Source organism: Ursus maritimus, unplaced genomic scaffold (genome assembly GCF_017311325.1).
Source record: "Ursus maritimus isolate PB19 unplaced genomic scaffold, ASM1731132v1 scaffold_28, whole genome shotgun sequence".
Lineage (NCBI taxonomy): Eukaryota > Metazoa > Chordata > Mammalia > Carnivora > Ursidae > Ursus > Ursus maritimus.
In genome coordinates, this window is record NW_024425341.1 from 263,369 (window position 1) to 287,777 (window position 24,409).

At 37.9% G+C, this 24,409-nt stretch overlaps 1 protein-coding gene across 2 annotated transcripts in view; it reads right to left on the reverse strand.

The window, feature by feature from the left end:
• Window positions 1-24,409, reverse strand: part of PSD3 (pleckstrin and Sec7 domain containing 3) — a 456,859-nt gene that overhangs the window by 94,116 nt on the left and 338,334 nt on the right. For both annotated transcript variants that reach the window (XM_040643183.1, XM_008706333.2), the window contains exon 10: window positions 3,916-3,986. In XM_040643183.1, the coding sequence (XP_040499117.1) occupies window positions 3,916-3,986 (71 nt within the window). The remainder of the gene's footprint in view (window positions 1-3,915; window positions 3,987-24,409) is intronic.

A 24,409-nucleotide genomic window follows, 5' to 3' on the forward strand; every position in this document is an offset into this window, starting at 1 on the left:
ACAAAATTAAAAGGATTATAAGAAACAATTATGAACAAATTGGACAACCCAGAAGAAAGGCATAAATTCCTAGAAAAAATATAATCTGCCAAGACTGAATCATGTAATTAATAGAAAATCAAAACAAATCTATAACTAGTAAGTGTATTAAATCAGTAATCAAAACCCCCCTAATGAAGAAAAGTCTAGGACCACATGGCTTACCCATAAATTCTTTTAAAGAAGAGTTTTATTTATTTGTTTTTAAAAAGATTTTATTTATTTATTTGAGAGAGAGAGAGAAAGAGAGAGTGCAAGCCAGAGAGCAAGCACGAGCAGGGTGGAGGGGCAGAGGGAGAGGGAGAGGGAGAAGCAGGCTTCCCACTGAGCAGGGAGCCCAATGCAGGGCTCGATCCTAGGACCCTGGGGTCATGACTTGAGCTGAAGGCAGACGCTTAACTGATTGAGCTACCCAGGTACCCTAAAGAAGAGTTTTAAAGAAGAATTAATGTCAACCCTTCTCAAATTCCTCCCCAAAACTGAGGAGGTGGGAACATTTTTAACTCATTTTATGAGGACAGCATTAACCCGATACCAAAACCAGAAAAAGATACACAAGAAAACTACAGGTCAATATCCCTGAAGAATATAGATGCAAAAATCCTCAACAAAATGCCAGCAAACCAAATCCAACATTACATCAAAAGGAGCACACACTATGACCAAGTGCTATCTATTCCTAGGATGTAAAGATAATATATGAAAATCAATTAATGTGATAAATCATATTAACAAAGGTTATAAGCCATATGATTATCTTAATAGATGCAGAAAAAGCATTTAATAAACATTCAAGACTTTTTTATGATAATATTCAACAAAGAATAAAAGGAAATTACCTTACTATAATAAAAGTCATATATGAAAAGCTCACAGCTTACACTATATTCAACGGTGAAAAATTGAATGTTTTTCTTCTAAGAAAATAAATAAGACAAGGAAGCTCATTCTAGCCTCTTCTATTCAATATAGTACTGAAGTCCTAGCCAGAATGGGGGAGAAAAAGAAATAAAGGATTCCAAACTGGAAAGGAAAAAGTAACACTATTTGTTCAGAGATGTCATGACCTTATATATAGAAAACTCTAAAGATTCCACAAAAAAAAACCCTGTTAGAACTAAGAAACCTATTTAGCAACATTGAAGGATACAAAATCGATATGCAAAATCAGTTGCATTTCATATACTAATAATGAACAATCCTGAAAAGAAATTAAGAAAACACTGCCACTTACAATAGCATCAAAAACAATAAAATTCTTAAGAATAAACTTAATGAAGGAGGGGAAAAACTTATACACTGAAAAATACAAAACATTGCTAAAAGAAATTAAAGACACTAATAAATGGAAAGGCATCTCACGTTCATGGATTTGAAGACAATACTGTTAAAATGTTCATACTCCCCAAAGTCATTTACAGATTCAATATAATACCTATCAAAATCCAATGGCATTTTTAACAGAAATACCTATGCATATACAGTAAACTGATTTCCACAGAATGCCAACAGTACACAAGGGGGAAAAGATAATTCCTTCAACAAATAGTACTAGGAAAATGGGTATCCGCAAGCAAAAGAATGAAATTTCATCCTTATACCTACACAAAAGTTAACTCAAAACAGATTAAAGGCTCAAATGTTAAGACTTGACACTATAAAACTAGAAGAAAACACAGGGGAAAAGCTTGTTGGCACTGACACTGGCAATGATTTCTTGGATGTGATATCAAAAGCAAAGGCAACAGAAGCAAAAACAGACAAGTGAGACTACACAAAAGTAAAAAGTTGTATGGCAAAGGAAACAAGGGAATGTAAAGGCTACCTACAGAATGGGAGAAAATGTCTGAAAACCATATATATGATAAGGGATTAATATCCAAATATATAAGAAATTCCTATAACTCAATAGCAAAAAACAAAAGAAAAGAAAAACAACAAATCATCTGAATAAATCATGGGCAAGGACTTGAATAGACATTTCTACAAAGATAACACTCATGGCTAACTGGTATATGAAAAGACGCTTGATATCAAAACTACCATGGGATATCATCTCACACCTGTTAGGATGGCCATTATTAAAACCAAACCAAACCAAACCAAACCAAACCAAACCAAAACAAAACCAAAAACAGAGAATAAGAAGTGCTGACATGGGGGCGCCTGGGTGGCACAGCGGTTAAAGCGTCTGCCTTCGGCTCAGGGCGTGATCCTGGAGTTCCGGGATCGAGCCCCACATCAGGCTCCTCTGCTATGAGCCTGCTTCTTCCTCTCCCACTCCCCCTGCTTGTGTTCCCTCTCTCACTGGCTGTCTCTATCTCTGTCAAATAAATAAATAAAAAATCTTTAAAAAAAAAAAAAAAAAGAAGTGCTGACATGCATGTGAAGAAATTGGAACTCCTCTGCACTGTTGGTGGGAACTAAAAATAATTCAGCCACTATGGAAAACAGTATAAATAAATAGAACTACCATACGACCCAGTGATCCCACTTCTGTGTTATATTTATCAATGGGAATTGAATCAAGATATCAAAAAGAGATTTGCACTCCATGTTTACTTCAGCATTATTTACAATGACCAAGAGGTGGAAACAACACAAATATCTATGGATGAATGAATGAATGAAGAAAATGAGGTAAAAAATAGGATATTATTTAGCCATAAAAAAGAAGGAAGTTCTGTCATAGGCTACAACATGGATGAACCTTCATCACATTATGTTAAATGAAATCAGCCAGTCATCGAAGGACAAATACTACTTGTTTCCACTTATATGAAATAGCTAAACTCATAGAAACAGAAGGTAGAATGGTGGTTGCCAGGGGCTGGGGAGAGGGAAGAGTGGGAGAATTGCTGTTCACTTGGTATTGTTTGTCATGCAAGATGGAAAATTTCTAGAGATCTACCGTGTAACACTGTGCTGATAGTTAATACTGTATGTACTGTGTACTTAGAAATTAGTTGAGGGTTATGTGTTTTTGATCACAGTTAAAAAAATAAGACTTTTCCTATCAGTCATCATTGAGGGCAGTGTTGTTACCGCCTTGCTACCTATTTACCCAAATTCCAAGCTGCCCTTCACAGTTGGAGCTGCAGTCTTGTTTGGCCCTGGGAAGCGATGGACCTCGTTCCAGTCAACACACAAATTTCCCATGTCCACACACATAGAGCTAGGGAGGTGGAAGCTCCAGGGATTATACTTCAAAGGTCAGAACATACAAAACATGATCCCAAATAGATTTCCAGATTCTGGGATTAGAAGAAAGGATCCGGGCAGAAAATGTTCTGGTTAAAAACCCAGATAATTTGGATTATATTAGGGGTACCAATGCTTCGGGACCTGAATGAAATGTGTTTCTAGATTTAGGTAGAGCTAAATGAAGGCAAATAATTAAATGAAGATATACTGTTACTTAGCATTAGTGAAGGAGTTAAATGAAGGATCTAACTAATCTACAGTATAAATTACCATTGAAACAAGTGCTGCCACAGCTCCATACCTACACAGACCATATGCGGTCTGACTTATCAACATATATTCAAAATTTCTAACTGAACACAAATGGAGCACAGCTCTGATCACACATACACAATATTTATATTTAATATATACTATAAAATACATATAACATATGTCATAAGGATTATATACATAAAATATTTTATATAATATATATAATTACAAATATATAATTTCTAAAATAATTTTTTAACCAGAAACAAAAAAAAACCTAAAAAAGAATTTAGACATCAATTAAATAATCTTTTGGGTGTTTGATATAGCCTTTTTGTACAAAGTAAATATTTTCTGGCTACCTTGTCAAATCATTTCATAAAGTTTTGTGGGCTTCATTTTTTAATTTATGTTTACCTTTTGCAAGTAAAGGACTGTTCCCTTTAGTACAGCATAAAAAGTTTTCCATCCTCGCTTTCCTCTTGGAGCTACAAAGGGGAAAAAAATGGAAAATTTTATTTGACAGAAAATAGCATTTTAGAAAGAATCAAAACAATCAACATGGTGATTATGTTTCAATGTTCCTGGTTTACTAACTTCCAAAATTAATAATAATGAGAACCAAAATTTTCTTGAGACGTAACAAAAACAGGCAATATTCCAAAAATGTCTACCATGTACTGTCTCACTTGATCCTCACAACAATCCTGTGAGATAGGTACTATGACTCTTGTCTTTTTATAAAACTGAAGCACAGAAAGTAATCTGCTCATAGTCACACAACTGGGAAGAGAAGCAGGAATCTGAACCCAGGCAGCGTGGCTCTATAGACATGACTTGAGGACTGGGAAAGCAAAGAGGCATTCTGGAAGTACATATTCATCTAAGAGAAAGCTTAAAAGGCTCATGTACCAGATCATTTATAGCTCTGTCAAAGTTTCTAGAAATCATTAAAATCTCAGAATATAGAACTCCTCTTGGCACTTCCCCCACACACCCACCAACTGGATTATAACTTTAGTTATTCCTATGGCAACCTGTGATACCTCCGTTGCAGATCTTGCCACACTGTGACAATATTTCTGTTGAAGCGTCTCTTTCAGGAGATTATGAATGACCTGAGAGCAGGTACCCTTTCTTTTTGTAATTCATAGTACCTGGCACTGTGTAAGGCAGACATTAGGTACCCTCATAAAAATTCTCCAAATTAATTTTCTTTCAGAAGTCCCTTACATTCTTTTTGTTTATATTTTCCTGCAGTAAAAAGTAGAATTTCTCTATTGACTTATGTATACTTCTACAGACTGTCCCAAAACAAAAGCACAGATTAGCAAAACCAGTTTACTATTTATTCTTAATTAAAATATGTAACTGGAAAATGTTATTACCTGAATGTCATTTTTCTTAACATATCTATCCAAATAGGTAGGGAGGACCACTTATTCTTATTCCTTTATCAACTATTTGGCTGCCTTTATGCTGTCTTAACTTGGATACCTGATTAAATTAGGAAATACATTATTCTTAAGCAAATCCTTTAAATCTCCTTTGACTGAAGACTCTCAAGAATCCTTAGGGTTGGGAACTGTGTGAATATCCACCTACAGAACACAGGTGCCCCTGCCAACACCACACTGATATATCCTCCTGGCAAAAAAGGACTCAAAACATCCGCTCTGCAGGTTTCCAGGGGAAATTAAAAAAAAAATCCCATCTGTTTTCACTATGCAAGGTTTAAAAGTATGTACTCAAAAATAAATGATCAACAACAGTACACCATTATCTCCTTTATAAAGAGAACAAGAGATCATTATTTATATATATTTTATAAATACATTTATATATATAAGTATATACATATATAAATATATATATCATAAATATTGACTCTATTGTTCAATAGGTGTCAAATTCTTTTTTTTTTTTTAAAGATTTTATTTATTTATTCGACAGAGACAGAGACAGCCAGCGAGAGAGGGAACACAAGCAGGGGGAGTGGGAGAGGAAGAAGCAGGCTCATAGCGGAGGAGCCTGATGTGGGGCTCGATCCCAGAACGCCGGGATCACGCCCTGAGCCGAAGGCAGACGCTTAACCGCTGTGCCACCCAGGCGCCCCAATAGGTGTCATATTCTGATATGGTTGATGTGAGAGTGGTACACACAGAAGTGACCACAGGCTGCAGGGGTCATGGCAGAGCAGGACCAAAGGCAGCATGGTGTGCTGACGGCAGTGGACTAGAAAACAGACCAGCTGGTTTCTAGCCCTGTCTTAAAACCATCTCACCCAAAACTCCTGAGTAAATCCTGACCAATCCACCAACTTTTTAAAACTTCAGATGCTTCACTTAAAAACATGGCTAATTTACCCAAGTTAAGGCAAATCACTAGCTAATGGTGGAAAGCAATTTAGAGAGAACCCTTTTTCTTTTTTATTTCTCTCCCCTCTCTCTCTCTCTCTCTCTCTTTTTTTTTTTTTTTTGCCTTATTCCATCATCTTTAATCCCCATCACCTATTTCACCCATCACCCCACCCAAATCGTCTCTGGTAACCTTCAGTTAGTTCTCTATATTTAAGAGTCTGTTTCTTGGTTTATCTCTTTTTCCCTTTGTTTGTTTCTTAATTCCACATATGAGTGAAATCATATGGCATTTACCTTTCTGACTTATTTTGCTTAGCATCACACTCTTTGATCCATCCATGTTGTTGCAAATGCCAAGGTTTCATTCTTTTTTTTTTATGGCTGAGTAAGATTCCTACACACACACACACACACACACACACACACACACACACACACCATTTCTTTAACCCTTCATCTACTGAAGAACACTTGGGCTGCTTCCATAATTTGGAAATTGTAAATAATGTTGCAATAAACATGGGGATGCATGTGTGCCTCTGACTTAGTGTTTTTGTATTTTTTTGGTAAATACCTAGTAGTGTGATTACTGGGTATTTAGGGTAGTTCTATTTTTAATGTTTTAAGAAACCTCCATACTGTTTCCACAGTGGCTGCACCAGTTTGCCTTCTCACCAACAGTGTATGAGGGTCCCTTTTTCTCCACATACTTGCCAACACTTGTTCTTTCTTGAGTTTTTGACTTTAGCCATTCTGACAGGTGTGAGGTGATATCTCATGGTGGTTTTGATTTGTACTCCCCTGATAATGACTGATGTTGAGCATCTTTTCATTTGTCTATTAGCCATCTGGACGTCCTCTTGGGAGAAATGTCTGTTCATGTCTTCTGCCCGTTTTTTAATTGGGTTGTTTTCTGGGTGTTGAATAAGTTCTTTATATATTTTGGATACTAACCCTTTATCAGATATGTCATTTGCAAATTTCTTCTCCCATTCCATAGGCTGCCTTTCAGTTTTGTTGATAGTTTCCTTTGCTGTGCAGATACTTTTAATTTTGATGTAGTCCTAATTGTTCATTTTTTGCTTTTATTTCCCTTGCCTTAGGAGAAATATCTAGAAAAATGTTGTTACAGCTGATGTCAAAGAAATTACTGCCTGTATTCTCTTCTAGGATTTTTATGGTTTCAGGTCTCACATTTAGGCCTTTAAGCCATTTTGGCTTTATTTTTGTGTATGGTGAAAAAAACAGTCCAGTTTCATTCTTTTGCATGTTGCTGCCCAGATTTCCCAACACCATTTGTTGAATAGACTTTTTCCCATTGCACATTGTTTTCTCCTTTTTCAAAGATTAATTGATCATGTAGTTGTGTATTTATTTCTGTGCATTCTATTCTGTTCCATTAATCTAAGTGTCTATTTTCTCGCCAGTACCATACTGTTTTCATTACTAGAGTTCTGTAACATAACTTGAAGTCTGGAATTGTGATGCTTCCACCGTTTCTTTTTAAGACTGCTTTGGCTCTTCAGGGTCTTTTGTGGTTCCATACAAATTTTAGGATTGTTCGATCCAGTTCTGTTAAAAAACGCTGTTGGTATTTTGATAGGGATTTGCATTAAATCTGTAGATTGCTTTGGGTAGTGTAAGACATTTTAACAATATTTGTTCTTGCAATCCATTTCTTTTTGTGGTGTTTGATTTCTTTCACCTCTTTAGTTAGGTTTATTCCTAGGTATTTTATTATTTTTGGTGCAACTGTAAATGGGATTGTTTTCTTAATTTCTTTCTGCTGCTTCATTAATAGTGTATAAAAATGCAACAGATTTCTGTACATTGATTTTGTATCCTGAATCTTTACTGAATTTATCTATCAGTTCTAGTAGCTTTTGGGTGGAGTCTTTATGGTTTTCTATGTAGTCTTATGTCATCTACAAATACTGAAAGTTTTATTTCTTCCTTAATGTTTTGGATGTCTTTTAGTTCTTTTTGTTGTCTGACTGCTGTGGCTAGGACTTCCACCTTTTGTTGAATAAAAGTGGTGGGAGTGGACACCCTTGTCTTGTTCCTCACATAGGGGAAATGCTCTCAGCTTTTGCCCATTGAGTATGATGTGGGATTTTCATACAAGGTCTTTATATGTTGAGGTATGCTCTAAATCCATCTTGTTGAGGGTCTTTTTAAAAATCATGAATGGATATTATACTTTGTCAAATGCTTTTTATGCATCTATTGGAATGATCATATGGATTTTATCCTTTCCCTAATTGATATATCACACTGATTGATTTGCAAATATTGGACCATTCTTCCATCCTGGGAATAAATCCCACTTGATCTTGTTGAATGATTTTTTAAAATGTATATTGGATTTGGTTTGCTAGTATTTTGTTGAGGATCTCTGCATCTATGTTCAACAGAAATACAGGTCTACAGTTTTGTTTGCTTGTTTTTTTGTGGTGTCTTCATCTGGTTTTATTATCAGGCTAATCCTGGTGTCGTAGAAAGAATGAATTTGGAAGCTTTCCTTCTTTATCTATTTTTTTGGAATAGTTTGAGAAAATTAGGTGTTAACTCTTCTTTACATATCATCATGATAAGTACTCTTTAATCCCTTTGCCCTGCTTGTCCCACTGAACCACCTCATTCCCACTCTGGTAAGCATCAGTTTGTTCTCTACAGCTAAGAATCTGTTCCTTGGTTTCTCTCTCTCTCTTTTCCTGTAATAATTTGTTTTGTTTCTTAAATGGCACATATGAATGAAATCATATGTTGTCTTTCTCTGACTGGTTTATTTTGCTTAGTATTATACGCTCTACCTCCACCCATGTTCTTGCATATGGCAAGATTTAATTCTTTATATGGCTGAGTAATACTCCATTGCATATATACACCACATCGTATTTATCAAATAATCTGTTGATGAACACTTGGGCTGCTTCCATAGTTTGATTATTGTAAATAATGCTGCAATCAACATAGAGGTGCACATACCTCTTTGAATTAGTGTTGTTATATGTTTTGGGTAAATACCCAGTACTGTGATTATTAGATTATAGGGTAGTTCTATTTTTAATTTTTTGAGGAAGCTCCATATTATTTTTCACAATGAGTGCACCTGTCTGCATTCTGGCCAACAGTGCAGGAAGGTTCTTTTTTCTCTACATCCTTGCCAACACCTGTTGTTTCTTGTGTTGTTGATTTTAGCCATTGTGACAGGTGTGAGGTGATATCACATTGCAGTTTTGCACCCTATGTCTTATCCATTAGAGCATTTAGTACATTTATATTGAATATAATTATTGATAGATGTGTACTTATTGCCATTTTGTTACTTACTTTGTGGTTATTCTTATAGTTTTTTCTCTTATCCTTTCTTCTCTTGCTCTCTTTCATGGTTTGCTGGCTTTCTTTAGAGAAATACTTGGATCTCTTTCTTGTAATTCTTTGCTTATCTATTACTGGTTTTTGATTTGTGGCTACTACGGGTTTATATGTAACATCTTCTGCATATGGCAGTACATGTTATGTTGATGGTTGCTTAAGTTGGAATCCATTCTTTACTCCTCCACCCTCATGTTTTAGGTATATGGTATCATATTTTACATCCTTTTATTTTGTGAATCCCTTGGCTGGTTTTTACAGATATACTTATTTTCACTGCTTTTGTGTTTCCTACTTTTCATACTCCCACTATGGTCTTTCCTTTCCTTTCCACTCAAAGGGTCCCTTTTAATATTTCTTATAGGGTTGGTTTAGTTGTCATGAACTCCTTTATTTTTTTGTTTTTCTGAGAAACTTTATCTGTCATTCTGTTTCTTAAAATTTAAATTCAATTAATTAACATATAATGTATTATTAGTTTCAGACATACAGTTCAGTGATTCATCAGTCTTATAAAATACCCAGTGCTCATTACATCACATGTCCCCCTGAATGTCCATCCCCCAGTTACCACATCCCTCCACCCCCCTCCCCTCCAGCAAGCCTCAGTTTGTTTCCTAGAGTTAAGAATCTCTTATGGCTTGTCTCCCTCTCTGATTTCATCTTGTTTTATTTTTCCCTCCCTTCCACTATGGTCCTGTTTTGTTTCTTAGATTCCACATATGAGGAGATCATATAATTGTCTTTTTCTGATTGACTTATTTCACTTAGCATAATTCCCTTTAGTTCCATCCACGTCATTGCAAAAGGCAAGGTTTCATTTTTTTTTTGTTTTTTGTTGCCTGAGTAGTATTCCATTGTATATAAATACACACCACATCTTTATCCATTCATCTGTTATTCTGTTCGGAATGATGCCCTGCTGGATAGAGTATTCTTGGCTGAAGATTCTTCCCTTTCAGCACTTCGAATATACCATGCCACTGTCTTCTGGCCTGTAAAATTTCTGCTGAAAAACCCGCTGATTGCCTTTTGGGGTTTCCCTTATAAGTAATGTCTTCTTTTCTCTTGGGGCTTTAAATTTTTTTTTCTTTATCACTACTTTGCCATATTAATTACTATATGTCTTGGTGTGGACCTCCTTGCATTGATTTTGTTGGGGTAATCTCTGTGGCTCCTGGATATGGATCTCTTCCTCAGATTAGGGAATTTTCAGCTATTATTTCTTCAAATAAATCTTCTGCCCTCTTCTCTTTCTCTTCTTTGGGGATCCCTAAAATATGAATGCTATTATGCTTGATGTAATTGCTGAGTTCCCTAAATCTATTCTCATTTTGCATAATTTTTTCCGTCTCTTTTGTTCATCTTGATTACTTTCCATTTCTCTGTCTTCCAGGTTATTAATTTGTTCCTCTGAGTCCTCTAACCTGCTATTTATTCTATCAAGTGTACTTTTAATTTCATTTATTATTTTGTTCATCTCTGCTTCTTTTTTTAATCTCTTCGTTCAGGGTCTCACTGATGTCCTTTTCTCTTTTCTCAAGTCCAGTAAGTATCTTTATGATCATTACTTTAAATTCTCTACCAGGCATATCACTAATCTCCATTTTGCTTAGGTCTCTTGCTGTGGTTTTGTGCTGTTGTTTCATTTGGGACATACTCCTCTGTCTCTTCATTTTTGTCTAACTGTATCTGTTTCGGTGTGTTAGGAAAGTCAGCTTCATCTCCTGCTCTTTAAGGTAATGGCCTTATGAAGAAGAGGTCCTATAGTGCCCCGCAGTGCAGTGACACTCCTTTACAGGACTTGACGCCTTAAGGAGTGTCTCCTATGTGTTGTGTGTGCCCTGCTGTTGTGTCCTGGCTGCTTTATCCTTCAGTGCAGTTCTATGCAGACGCTGTCTCTGTCTGTTGTGGGCAGTGCTTGGTCCCCAGCCAAGTGGTGCACATTTTAAGAAGGTGTGCATTGGTCTGCTTGCAAAATGAGACCTGCCACTACCACCAGAACTGAGCCTCCAGGTCAGGAGATGTGGTGTTGGCTTGGTTTGCACCATTCTTCTGGGGGAGGGGACCTGTAGCACCAGGACTGAGGCAAGCATGACTGGCAAAGGCAGATCCACCATAGTGTGGGGGGATTGGTGTAAGCAAGTTAGGTAGCGAGTGTCGGTGCCATGCAAGTATCTGTGTGATTATGCTGAGGTACGGGGGAATAAAATGGCACCTGCCAGCTCCTTTATTCCTGGAGAGGTCTCCCTGTGATTCCTGCCTCTTCAAACCATGCTCTGAGATGAGTAAATAACTCTCCTTCCAGTATACCCCAGGCATTTTTCAAACTGCTTCTTCTACTTTGTATCTCTGCTGGCTGTTTGTCGTACTGTTTCTTTAAGGATGGGGACTCAGCTTCCTAAGACCCTTTGGGCTCTCCCAAAGCTGAGCCTGCTGATTTTTATAATTCCAAGCTTTAAGTCCCACAGGTTGTAAGAACTCATGAGGTAAGCCCCACTTACTTTCTTTTTTTGTTAAAGATTTTATTTATTTATTTGACAGAGAGAGTAAGTGAGCACACACAAGCAGGGGGAGTGGCAGGCAGAAGGGAGGGAGAAGCAGACTCCCTGCAGAGCAGGGAGCCCAATGAGGGGCTTGATGGCAGGACCCTGGGATCATGACCTGAGCCGAAGGCAGACAGTTAGCTGACTGAGTCACCCAGGAGCCCCAGTCCCTCTCACTTTCAAAGCCAACTGTTATGGGGATTAGTCTTCCCTGAGTGGGCTCCCTGGTGTGATACTCTGTTTCTCCCCCTTCACCACACCCTTGGCTTCACTCCTAACAGTGGACAGCCACAGTTCCCTTCGCTCCCAAACTACATCTCCACCCTTCCTATCTTCTTTGATGTGACCTCTTCTCTACATTTAGTTGAGGGCTTTGTTCTGTCAGTCTTGGGGGTGTTTTCTGGGTTATTTATGCTGATTTGAGTGTTATCTCATTGTATCTGTGGGAGAAAGTGAGCTTTGGGTCCTCCTATTCCATCATCTTCAAGAAAATCCTTTTGTTTTTATAGGAGGTTTGTGGGTCCTGGATTTTAAAGGCTTTCCCCCAAACTCTAAACCTAGTTAGAGGCATCTTGAAATTCCTTCAGTTCAAAGATCTACAAATCTATTTTACTACTTTTCAAGTAGAAATCTCTGATCCATGAATCCATGTACCTGTTCACAAAAAAATTGTAACAGCTCTTTATAATTACCACACCAAGGCTACTAGAAACAGATCCCAAAGAGCTTTCCAAATGAAACATGATCTTAAGTTACTGTGGATGATTAATACTTAAGTCAATGAGCACTAAATCTGTATTGCATTCTCTACTTTTCCATCTCCCACAGGATGTTAAAACTTAAAATCTTGTTTTTGATCAATTATAATTTAGTTGTTTAAGTCTTAAATAAACCACCAATTCTCCTAACAGATAACTTAGAAGCAAGTGTTCAACAGTATATAGCTAGTGTGTTACAAAAGCACTACTTCAAATGATTTTACATTTATTAATTCATTTAACTCATACCACAATGCTAAAAATAAGGTATTACTGTTACCTCCATTTTACATATGGGACTGCGGGTACAAATGAGTGGAACTCAGGGAAGAAAGAGATGACTGTGCACTACAGCAGGCTGGGAAGGCTCTCTAAAGGCAAGCTTGACAATCCTGATCCTGAAGCCACACACATAGTGCTGCTATGGCTCTTGTATCTTTGGTGAGGCTTGCCATGTGAGGTAAGCACATGGTGCTTAGTTAGGTGTCAATGAGTGAACAGCATTGTTCCTCATAATGACTGCAGAATGAGTTAAAACTGATTTCATAACTCATAGATTATTAAAATATAGAAGACCAGAGAAAAAGTTGTAACTGTGGTTGCATAATAAACATGATGGGAGGAATGGGTGAGAGTTCTGTTTGGAAACCCAATGTCTCCTACTAAAAGGCTTTAAATTATAAGGGTGATAGGGAGTTGGTAGATAGATTTTAAAAATACCTGGGTGTCTACTGTGAAAAGGTATTTACTGAGCTTGATCAAAAGACACCATTCTATGCACTAGACTGTGTTTTCATGATCCTTTTTAATAAGCATACTCAAAATTCCAAAGATATTTTTCCTTCTCTTTGAAAATACAAAGATCTTGGAATATTTTATTCTAATCATCTGTCTCAAACCTTATATGAGAATGCTACCTTTTACTTTATTTAACACTATCAAAAGGGATATCATTATTTTTCTATAAACTGCCATTGTTTATTTAGATTCACTGTCATGTTTACTATTACCTTTATTCATTAACACTTTCTTTACCTCAGATTTTTTTGAGGCCATTTTCTTTCTTTCTTTCTAGATTTATTTATTTGAGAGAGAGAGAGATTGAGAACTTGAGCAGGGGGAGGAGGCAGAGGGAGAGGGAGAAGGAGAGAAACCCTCAAGCAGACTCCCCGCTGAGCATGGAACCTGACTTGGGGCTCCATCCCAGGACCCTAAGATCATGACCTGAGCTTTGAAATCAAGAGTTGGATGCTCAGCTGACTGAGCCGCCCAGGTGCCCTGAGGTCATTTTCAATTAATTCTTTAAATCTATACTTAGAAGTTCCTTTAGTGAGAATCATTTTGGTGGTAAATCTTTTTCTATTTTTGTTTATATAAAAATGTCTTTATTTTATTAAAAATTCTAGGTTGACAATTATATTTTCTTATGAAGATATTTCACTATCCTTTGTCTCCCATCATTATTGCAATGTCTATCTTGAGCCTAATTGTTATGCCTAAGAAGAGTTTTGTTTAAATTGAGCCAGCTTGGTGTTCTTTGGACTTTCTGTGTATCTATTCCAAACACTTATAGTCATCAGATCTTTGAATATTGTGTCTTCCATTGTCTCCACTATTGTAACCTTTGACACTGTAATTTCTTATTCCATTCCACAGGTTTCTTGACTGCTTCTTCATATTTTTTGTCCTTCTGTGCTAAAAACTGCATAATTTTATCTCCAATATTCCTTCAACACCCAGATCCAGACATACTCTAAAGGTATAGCAGCTGTAGGGTTAGCTTCCTTCCTTAGATTTGTATTTATGCTTTTTTCCTGGCTTACAGGATTTCCCTTTCATTGTTACAGTTATTCATTCTTTTAAAAGGTATTTTAAATATTTTATCATTTTTATTTTTAACTTATTTTTATTTTTTTTTAAAGATTTTATTTATCTGAAAGAGAGAGAGAGCCAGAGAGAGTGCATGAGCAGGGCGGTGGGGCAGAGAGGGAGAAGCAGGCTCCTCTTGAGCAGGCAGTCTGATGTGGTGCTCCATTCCAGGACCCGAGGATCATGACCTGAGCCAAAGGCAGATGTTTAACTGACTGAGCTGCCTAGGTGCCCCATTTTATCATTTTTAGATGTTTTATAATGGAAGTTTTAAAATCTGTAGGCCATCATATTGCCAAAGTAGACCCTGTCTTTTTTTTTTTTTTTTAAAGAATTTACTTTGTAGAGAATTTTATAATCTATGAAGAGTTCATTTAGAGCAAAACACAGCAAATAACTGCTAAGGACAAGATGAGAGAAATTAGAAAACAGAACACTGGTGAGGAGGCTATTACAACTGCCCAGATGAGAAAAAGAACAATACGGATAGAGGTGCACAATAAATAAGATAAAAAAAATAGAAGGAGGGGTGCCTGGGTGGTTCAGTTGGTTAAGCATATGACTCTTGATTTTAGTTCAGGTTATGGTCTCAGGGTCATGAAATTGAACCCCACATTGGGCTCTGGGCTTAGTGTGAAGTCTGCCTGGAATACTCATTCTCCCTCTCCCTCTTCCCCTGCTCTCTCTCTCTCTTTAAAAAAAATTAATAAAATCTTAAAAAAAAAAAGAAACAGAAGGAAAGGGGAAGGCAGTAATGTTAACTGAGCACCTATATACAGTGCTCTGGGCATTGGGTAACATTGAAAATGGATACTATATTTGATCCAAACAATCCTTTTGGTTAGGTATTAATGCCTCTTTTCACATTAATGTCTCCTTTATTAACTACACTTGCAGTCCTAGAATTGGAATGAGCTACTGAGGAGGCTATCTATCTAAGGATTTCAAAGCTTACAGGGCAATTCAGACAAGGAACTACATTCTAAGGCTACAATTAAGAAGGAGAAACTGTCCAGGTGATAATCTTTTGCAAATAGTCAGGCCTACTACTCCAGTGACATGAATACAAGGGAAAGGGAAAGAAGTTGGGATAGGAGGGGAATACAAGTTAGGTATGTTCTCTAATTTCACTGAACTCCAGAACATTCAAAGGTATCCTTGCTCATGGCCATGAAATTCAGAACTGAGGCATGATCCCTGTGTCTGCCCTCTGAGATGCCACCAGCCCAACATTTTTGCACAGTACCAATGCTAATAGCAGCACTAATTATAGCAGAAGTAACAGCACATATTGCTTTAAGCACTGTTCCAAAACTTGATGTGTATTAACTAAAGCCTACAACTTTATGAGGAAGCGATATTATAATTTCCACTTCACTGATGTGGAATCTGAGATCCCACCTAACCTGCAGTACTTGGCTCCCACAGCACTGGACACTTTTACTCTGCTTTGTATGCAGGGAAAGACCAGTTAAACCAGACTCAAGAACAATGTCTTGGTTAACTCTGAGATATGAGAGTCATATTCAACTTATTTAAGAGCTGACTTAGCATGGACACTACCCAATCAGGAAAGACACTGCCCAATCAGGACTGAAGGGACATCCATGGTAAACAGTCTGTTCAACGGAACCAGCCCACATTCCTTGAATATCAGCCCTGGTTAGGAGACTCTTTCCTACCCACTGTAGGTTAAATTAAGGAACAAGAAGAGTCAGGCAAACCTTTGTGTTTATTATTCTACATATCACACACACACACACACACACACACACACACACACACACACAGTATACATTTCTGCAAAAGAGAAATTGGCAGTTGTTCCAAAGATGGGTGATAATGGAACTATCATTAAATCTTCAATATTACAAACCAGTTCTTATTAATGTTCTCATCTCATCTTCATTATACATTTGAAGAAGTCTTTTTGGAAGTATAAAGTGACAACATCTTGGCTTCAATTATTGCCTTTGATCTTTGTAAAATCGTTAAATACATAACTGGGACTGAAAGCACAGATTGCCATCATTTTTTCATAAAGAGGAAGGAATCAGAAAATATTTCTGAGCAATAAAATATTAAGTAAAGAGTATTGCTGGATATATGCCAAAAAATAAAGTTATGCATTTTTTTAATCCACCAAAAGGTATAGGCTCCATGTAAAAGTTTATATTTGCATACTATACTCTTCAACTTTAATTTCTTCTGAACTAAACTAGGAAGAAATTGTGGCTAAGATCTTACTGTTCCAATTTTTCTATTTTATTCAAAAAGCAGAATTTTTTCCTATGTCAAAATCGATTCATCCTGTTTTTGGCCACTGCTCACTTTGGGTTCCCTAATCATCAACTTTTTGCTTTTATTCAAGTTTAATATGAGAAAAACTCAATATGTATAGAAAGACATAGTATGTACATTGTCTATTTTTTTCTTTTAATACACTAATCTTTTCTGTATGTTGGCTTGAAAAGCATTCTTCCACTGCCCCAGTAACCCAGTAAAATGACAAAAATACCCCCCCCCCAGGAGTAGAGAAGGTCAGTAACCCATATCCATACTAATGAGAAAGAATTCTTGAGTCATGGCCTGAAGGCTAACACTGCAGGCCCTACCAGGTTTGGAACCAAAGGAAATGTGAGAATTTTGCATAGAACCTTCAATTTCCTTATGTTAATGGCCAAAGATACTTAAAATACAATGTGATACCAAAGAGGGCATTCCAAAATAAATCCTTGCTGAACTTGGAAACAAAGATGTGTTCAGCAAAAGCTCTTCTACACTAGTACAATTGGGATACATTTATATTATATTTGTGAAAGGAATAAGACATTTTTAAAGCTGCTTTATTTCTCCAGTGATGGCATCTGAAAAGTGGGCAAAATTCTTAAATTATCTACCTTACAGGACGAAGAGGTATTCTACCTCAGTAGGAGGCAAACTTAAATTCTACATCACTGAGGTAGGTTATCTTTCTTTTAAAGATTTATTTATTTGAGAAAGAGAGAGAAAAAAAGAAAGAATGAGTAAGCGTGGGGCGGCGGGGGCGGGGGGAGCAGAGGGAGACAGAGACAAACAGATTTCCTGCTGAGTGGGGAGCCTGACACAGGGCTTGATCCGAGGACCCTGGGGTCACTACCTGAACCAAAATGAACAGTCAGATGCTCAACCGACTGAGCCACCTCACGCCCTTTAGGTAGATGAAGGTATAACACAGGCAGGTGGAGTTTGCTTTCTGCAACTGGTTTGCAAAGGATTTGGACAGATTCATAAATGACAGCCCTACAAATCATTAAGTAAAGTTAAGGGTAATCCTTGTATAGTCATCCTTAATTTTCTTTCATAAATATACTTAGGCACTACCATAACTACTATTAAATCTTTATGGAGTATAAAGGCCAAGGGCAGGCCACCCAAAATATGCCACTTTGGCATATCAATATTTTCAGTAAAAGTAACTTAAGAAACAACCAGTGCAAAAAGAACACTCTAACCTCTCCCTCCTTTGTCTCCAGAAAACAAGATGTAAATCTCTCATGAGGAAGGTATGCTTCTTGTACCAGGTAGTAAAGATATCCTTATCATCAGAGATATAAAATTTGGGGCCGAGAAGGCGGTATTAAAACCCTTGTTATTTTTTACTAATTTATTACCCCAGCCCAATTCTATTCAGAATTCCTTACTGATTGAAAATCCCAAAATTAAGTTTTCCATGTTGTGTCAATCCTGCACAGATTTATTATCTCTTTGTCTAAAAAGTATAAAAACTGCCTTCCTCGGTCATTATTTAGGTCTCAATTTCATTACTGGGCTTCTGTTTGCATGTAATAAAACCTTGTTTTTTTTTTTTTTCCCCTCCCGTTAATCTGTCTCATGTCAATTTAATTCTTAGTCAAGAAGGACCCTGAAGAGCACAGGAAAAATTATTTCTTCATTTCCTACAGTAGGCTTAGTGGGGAAGATCAAATTCTGCTTCATATTTGCTCTGAAGATTCTGCAGTTTTCTGATCTTGGGACATCTGATATATAGCTTGCAGAAGGTAAGATTTTCTTACCATGGCAGCTTTCAGGAATCTACCCCCAGAGTCCAATGGAGCAAGAGAGGTAAGACTCTTTTTCTCCTTCCTCTAAATTTAGGTTAGCGGGAGAAAATATTGTGGAACTAGTTCTTTGGGCTTAGTGATTCTTGGTAAAAATTTGGTAGAATACTCTTAGTTTTACTGATCCATTTCCTCCCAGAGATGGTCACTATTTTCCTTTGTCTGTGTTTTTTTTTTTTTTTTTTTTTTTTTTTTTTTTTTTTGCCACACAAAGGTATTACCATAGGACAGAACACCAGGCATAGGCCCTACAAGTCTGCTGCTCAAGCTTGTCTTACAGACTGAGTTCATGGTTCTTATCAGACTAGCATCTGTTTAAGATAAGCTTTCTTGAAGGTTAATGTGTATATGACGGGGTAAAGGCTATTGTTAAGAGACATCTGGAAGCCAAAGCCACAAAATTGGTGGGCATGAGTCAAGCACTTAAATGCTGTTAGGGCCCTTGCCACCTAACTCAAAGACCCCTATGTTAGGATAAGTTGGTTACAGACAAGTTAGGTTAACATTAGGTCACTGGCCAACCTCAAGAAAACTTCCATGCAACGAGGTACACTGTAAAAGGACACACAATCCCCAACCCAACAGCACATTCCTTCTAGGTATTAGTTTAACTCTGAGAGACCCAAGGCTTAGCTAAAGCAGCCAAAATGCATATAAAAAACCTTGAATGTGGTTTTTCCTTTCATTTGGTTTTATGTCCTAAGAGCTTGGCTTGGTGACCAAGTGAAAATATTCTTTCTGGTCTCCTCCATCCAGAGGATGCACTTAGCAGGCTGTACCCTGGTGGCTAGTTTAATAGACTAGGTAGGGATCTAAGACACACAGTTAAAAGCAGTACTCTCTGTTGGGTTATGCCAGCTGTCAGGGAATTTGTCATGAGAGGTCCCAGTCATAAGGTATCTTTGTTGTTTCAACCATGGTTGCTTGTTAATGCTAAAAAAAAAAAAATCTCATTCCAGTAGCACCTGCCTGGTGATTAGTGGGTCTGTGACTTGAGGCATCTCACATTTGTGGGAGATTGGAGATATCATATATACTACACGATTTTTACCACCTATATAACAAAGGTCTTTGCTTTCTTAGACTCTTTTTGGGAGCAAACTTTTGGATCATGGGGGCTGCATCACCTATGCCTTCTCCAGGGCTGCCTCTTGGGTCCATAATCTAAGCATGGAAAGTTGCTTCTCAGCCTTTCCATAAAAAGTCTTATTGGGGGGCGCTTGGGTGGCTCAGCTGGTTAAACATCATGCCTCAGGTCATGATCCTGGGATCCTGGGATCAAGCCCCACATCGGGCTCCCTGTTCAGCAGAGAGCCTACTTTTCCCTCTCCATCTGCCTGCCATCTGCCTGCTTGTGTGCACGCTCTCTCTCTCTGTCAAAATGAATGAATAAAATCTTAAAAAAAACAAAAGACTTATTGGTTTGAGTCATTATTGAAATTAATAAAATCCTATTCATCAGTGGTCAGACAATGGATCCTTTAAATTGGCTATATTTGGAAGAAAAATTCTTTACAGAGAGCTCTCAATTGTCTTATTAGTATAATGGATAGCCTTAGAGACTCCCTGGAAAAGATGAAAGCAAACAAAAAACAGAAATTAGACTTAAGATAAAAATTAATGTCCACAACCAATGTAAATTTCCCATGTTAAAATATGTCTCCATATCTGCCTGTTTTAACTTTCCTTTCCCTTCAAGATTTGCAGAGTACTCTGGTCTAACCTATAGGTTCAAACTGTATAAGCTATTCTTATAAATGCCAAAAGCCAGAAAGTGAATTTAGCAGAAGCCTGTGGGACACGCAGCAGGGCTTGGTTTACTGTAATTAAGCTCTGCCAGTTTCAGACATTCCTATGCAATAACCTTTGCAAATGTATCCTAGGACCTGCTCCCACCTTTCCAAAGAATTCAGCAGCAGATCTTTTAAATTAAAAAGCCCTTTTCCCTCTACTTTCAAAAGATTCCACCAGATATAGAGAAAAATTAAAAAGATTAATGACTATTCACAACCCCATTCACAGACAACTAGATAGGCTGCTAAGGGGCATTCTTGTCGCCCATGAGTATATTATGGTCACGAGGCAGGCCAGACAGTGCACATTCCCCCAATCCCCCCAACTAGTCTTTTACAAAGGAAAGGAATGACCATAATTACTAACAGGTCCTCCTACAAATGATTTGGGAAAGGCCAGTATTCAGGGACTAACAGAAGACAAGATTAAACTGTGTATTCAGAAAGAAGACTTTTGTTACAATGCTTTATACAGACTTTACAAAGGCATACATCTTTTGATTTCCATTTTAGTTAAAAAATCTCCCTGATACAAAAACAAACAAACAAACAAACAAGTTTAATATAAAAAGGCAGGTCAATCCCTTGATATTCAGGCTGTAATTCAGTTCTTTGGGGGAAACGGAAACAACTGTCTTTGTCTTAGAAATCTCTACAAAACCAGTAACACAAATCTAAAGGCAATTTAAGCCCACCTATCTTTACCAATCCCCAAACTTCGCCTATTACTTTCAAAATGCTTATAGATATTATAAAAGATCAGGATATTGGGACAAAATTGTCCTGTACTTGAAAGAAAGGAAGATAGAGGGGTACCTGGGGGATTCAGTCAGTCAGGTGGCCAACTCTTGGTTTCAGCTCAGGTCGTGATCTCAAGAGTCCTGAGATGGAGCTCCATGATGGGCTCCACACTCAGCCCAGAGTCTGCTTAGGTTTCTCTCTCCCACTCCCCTGCTCTCTCTTTCTCTCTCAAATAAATAAATAAATAAATAAATTAAAAAAAAAAAGAAGGATAGATTTTAAATAGCAATTACTGTAAAACTCTTGAGGAAAGAAAACATAAAACTTGCATTCTTTTTCTGTCTCTTAAAGTTATAAATCCCATCATGTCTTTGAAATGTAAACACAACCCACAATTACCTGAGACTGAAGAAAATTAAGGGAAGTCTGGAAGAGAAGAATCCTTTTTAAAATTAAAACTGCTGAAAGGGCTCTTGTACCCAGAGGCTGTAGCACCTCTGATTAAAGACCATTATATTACCAAAAGTCCACCTTGGAGAAAACTTGGGAATATGTCCTCTATAATTTTGTGGTATAAGTTTTCTGCTCCCATCTTCTCTAGGATCTAAAAGCCATTCTTTGAAATACAAACTTTAAGGAGAAGTTTCTCAACAAAAGAGAAAAAAAAAAGATATTTGGAATAAAGCCTATAATATCCTCTCTAATAATATTAGTAAAAACAAAGCTGTAAGATTGTTGTTCGTATCTGTCTATATATGTTGTAAATGTGAGATAATTTTTCTGCCTCCAACTGTTATTATTAAAATCAATTTGTAAAAGAGCTCTATTTGTTGATCTGAAGACAAGTGGTTACATGGATTGGGCATTCTAAAACTTTCCAAAAGACAGAAACTAACCCAAATGTTTTTCAAGTTCATATGATCTGGGAAAAATAATCAACATTAAAGCTAATTCAAGGTTGTTACTTTAATTAAAGCAGACATGTCTTCAAAGTTATCAGTATTAACACTAACTTTTATTGTAGTATTGAGTAAAACTAAGTTTACTCAAACTCAAGTTGATGTTACTTGTTAGAAAATGTTTTAGAGGAAAAAAGATGGCAGAGGAGTAGGGGACCCTATTTCAGCCGGTCCCCTGAATTGAGCTGGATATCTACCAGACCATCCCGATCACCCACGAAATCAGCCTGAAAAGTAAGAAGATACATCTGGGTCTCTACAAACGAACATTTCTGTTGCTGGGTATCAAGGTACAAAGCGGGGAGCTGAGAGTCTGCACGCAGATATTGGAAGATAGATGGAAGGGGATGGGAGCCATGGCACTTGGGCGCCAAGAAGCAGAAGCCTCCTGTGATGGGGAGCAGGCCAGACTCGCAGACCGGTAGCCGCTGGAAACCAGACTGAAACCAAGAGCTCCGGAGAACGCCCACAAACCAGATTGAAACTGGAAGCTCTGGAGTGTGCGCGCAAACCAGAGTGAAACCAGGAGCACAGGAGCACGCGCAGGAACTGGGGGCGGCTGGCGGTTTTAGAAGCGCAGAGGGCAGAGATGTGCTGGCCCTGGGAGTGAGGACTGGGAGAGTGGCTGTGGAATGGACAACCCTGCACGCCATAGGTTTTTAGCAGCGCCAACAGAAATGGAGATAGAGTGGCCTGAATTGCTCAGTGAAGAGCAGACTGAGATCTCTCTGTTCTGAGACAGAGGTTTGGATTTAGTCACTGCTGCTCTGACTCTCAGAAGAGTCACAGAAAGCCTCCAGAGAACAAAAGCCTGGAAAAACCAGTTCTCACTGTGCCCATCCTCCCCACCCCCAGGGGACAGGGCAGCTCTGCCCAAACAGGGTTGCCTGAGTATAAGCACAGCAGGCACCTCCCCCAGAAGGAAGGCTGAAAGAACAAGAAGCCCACATCCCTAAGGTCCCTATAGAACAAGTGCATCTTGGTTGGGTCCTGGTCAATAATTTCGACCCTATACATCCCTGCAACCTCTCCTCATCAGAATGACAAGGAGAAGGAACCTCCAACAAAGGAAAGAAACAGAGACTGTGGCCTCTGCCACAGAACTAATGGATATGGATATAACCAAATTGTCAGAAATAGATTTCAGAGTAACAATTGTCAAGATGATGTGTAGGCTTGAAAAAAATATTAGCGAAAATATAGAATCTCTAAGGGCTGAAATGAGAATGAATCTGGCGGAAATTCTGCTATGAATCAAATGCAGTCTAAACTGGATGCTCTGACGGCCAGGGTAAATGAGGAAGAAGAAAGAATTATTGAGTTGGAGGATGACATGATAGAAAAGAAGGAAAGAGAAGAAACCTGGCTAAAAAACCTCCACTTGCAAGAAAAAAGGCTATGGAACATTAGTGACTCAATGAAACGTTCCAATGTCAGAATCATCGGCATCCCTAAAGAGGTGAAGAAAGCGGTCCAAAAGAGATATTTGAAGAAAGTGTAGCTGAGAACTCCCCTAATCTGGTGAAGGAAACAAGCATTTGTGTCCAAGAGGCAGAAAGGACCCCTCATAAGATCAGTGAGAACAGACCAACACCACGACATATCATGGTACAATTTGCAAATCTTAGATCCAAGGAAACAATCTTGAAAGCGGCGAGGGGGAAGAGATTCCTCACCTACAGAAGGAGGAACATCAGAATAACGTCAGACCTGTTTACAGAGACCTGGCAAGCCAGAAAAAGCTGCCAAGACAGATTCAGAGCACTAAGTGAGAAGAACATGCAGCCAAGGATCCTTTATCCAGCAAGGCTGTCATTCAGAATGGATGGAGAGATAAGGAACTTCCAAGACCGGCAGAAACTGAAAGAATATGTGTCCACCAAGCCAGCCCTACAAGAAATATTAAGGGGGGTTCTATAAAAGTAAAAAGACCCCAAGAGTGATACAGAACAGAAATTTACAGAGACAATCTATAGAAACAAGGACTTCACAGGCAAGATGACAACATTAAAAACATCTCTCTCAATAATCACTCTCATTGTGAGAAGCCAAAATGCTCCCATAAGACGCCACAGGGTTGCAGACTGGATAAAAAGACATGTCTACAAGAGACTCATTTTGAACCTAAAGATACATCCAGACTGAACGTGAAGGGATGGAGAACCATTTTTCATGCCAACGGACCTCAAAAGAAAGCTGGGGTAGCAATTCTCATATCAGATGGATTAGATGTTAAGCTAAAGACTGTAGTTAGAGATACAGAAGGACACTATATTATTCTTAAAGGGTGTATCCAACAAGAGGATCTAACAATTATAAATACCTATGCCCCCAACAGGGGAGCAGCCAGCTACATAAGCCAACTCTTAATCAGAATAAAGAGACATACAGATAAGAATACGTTAAT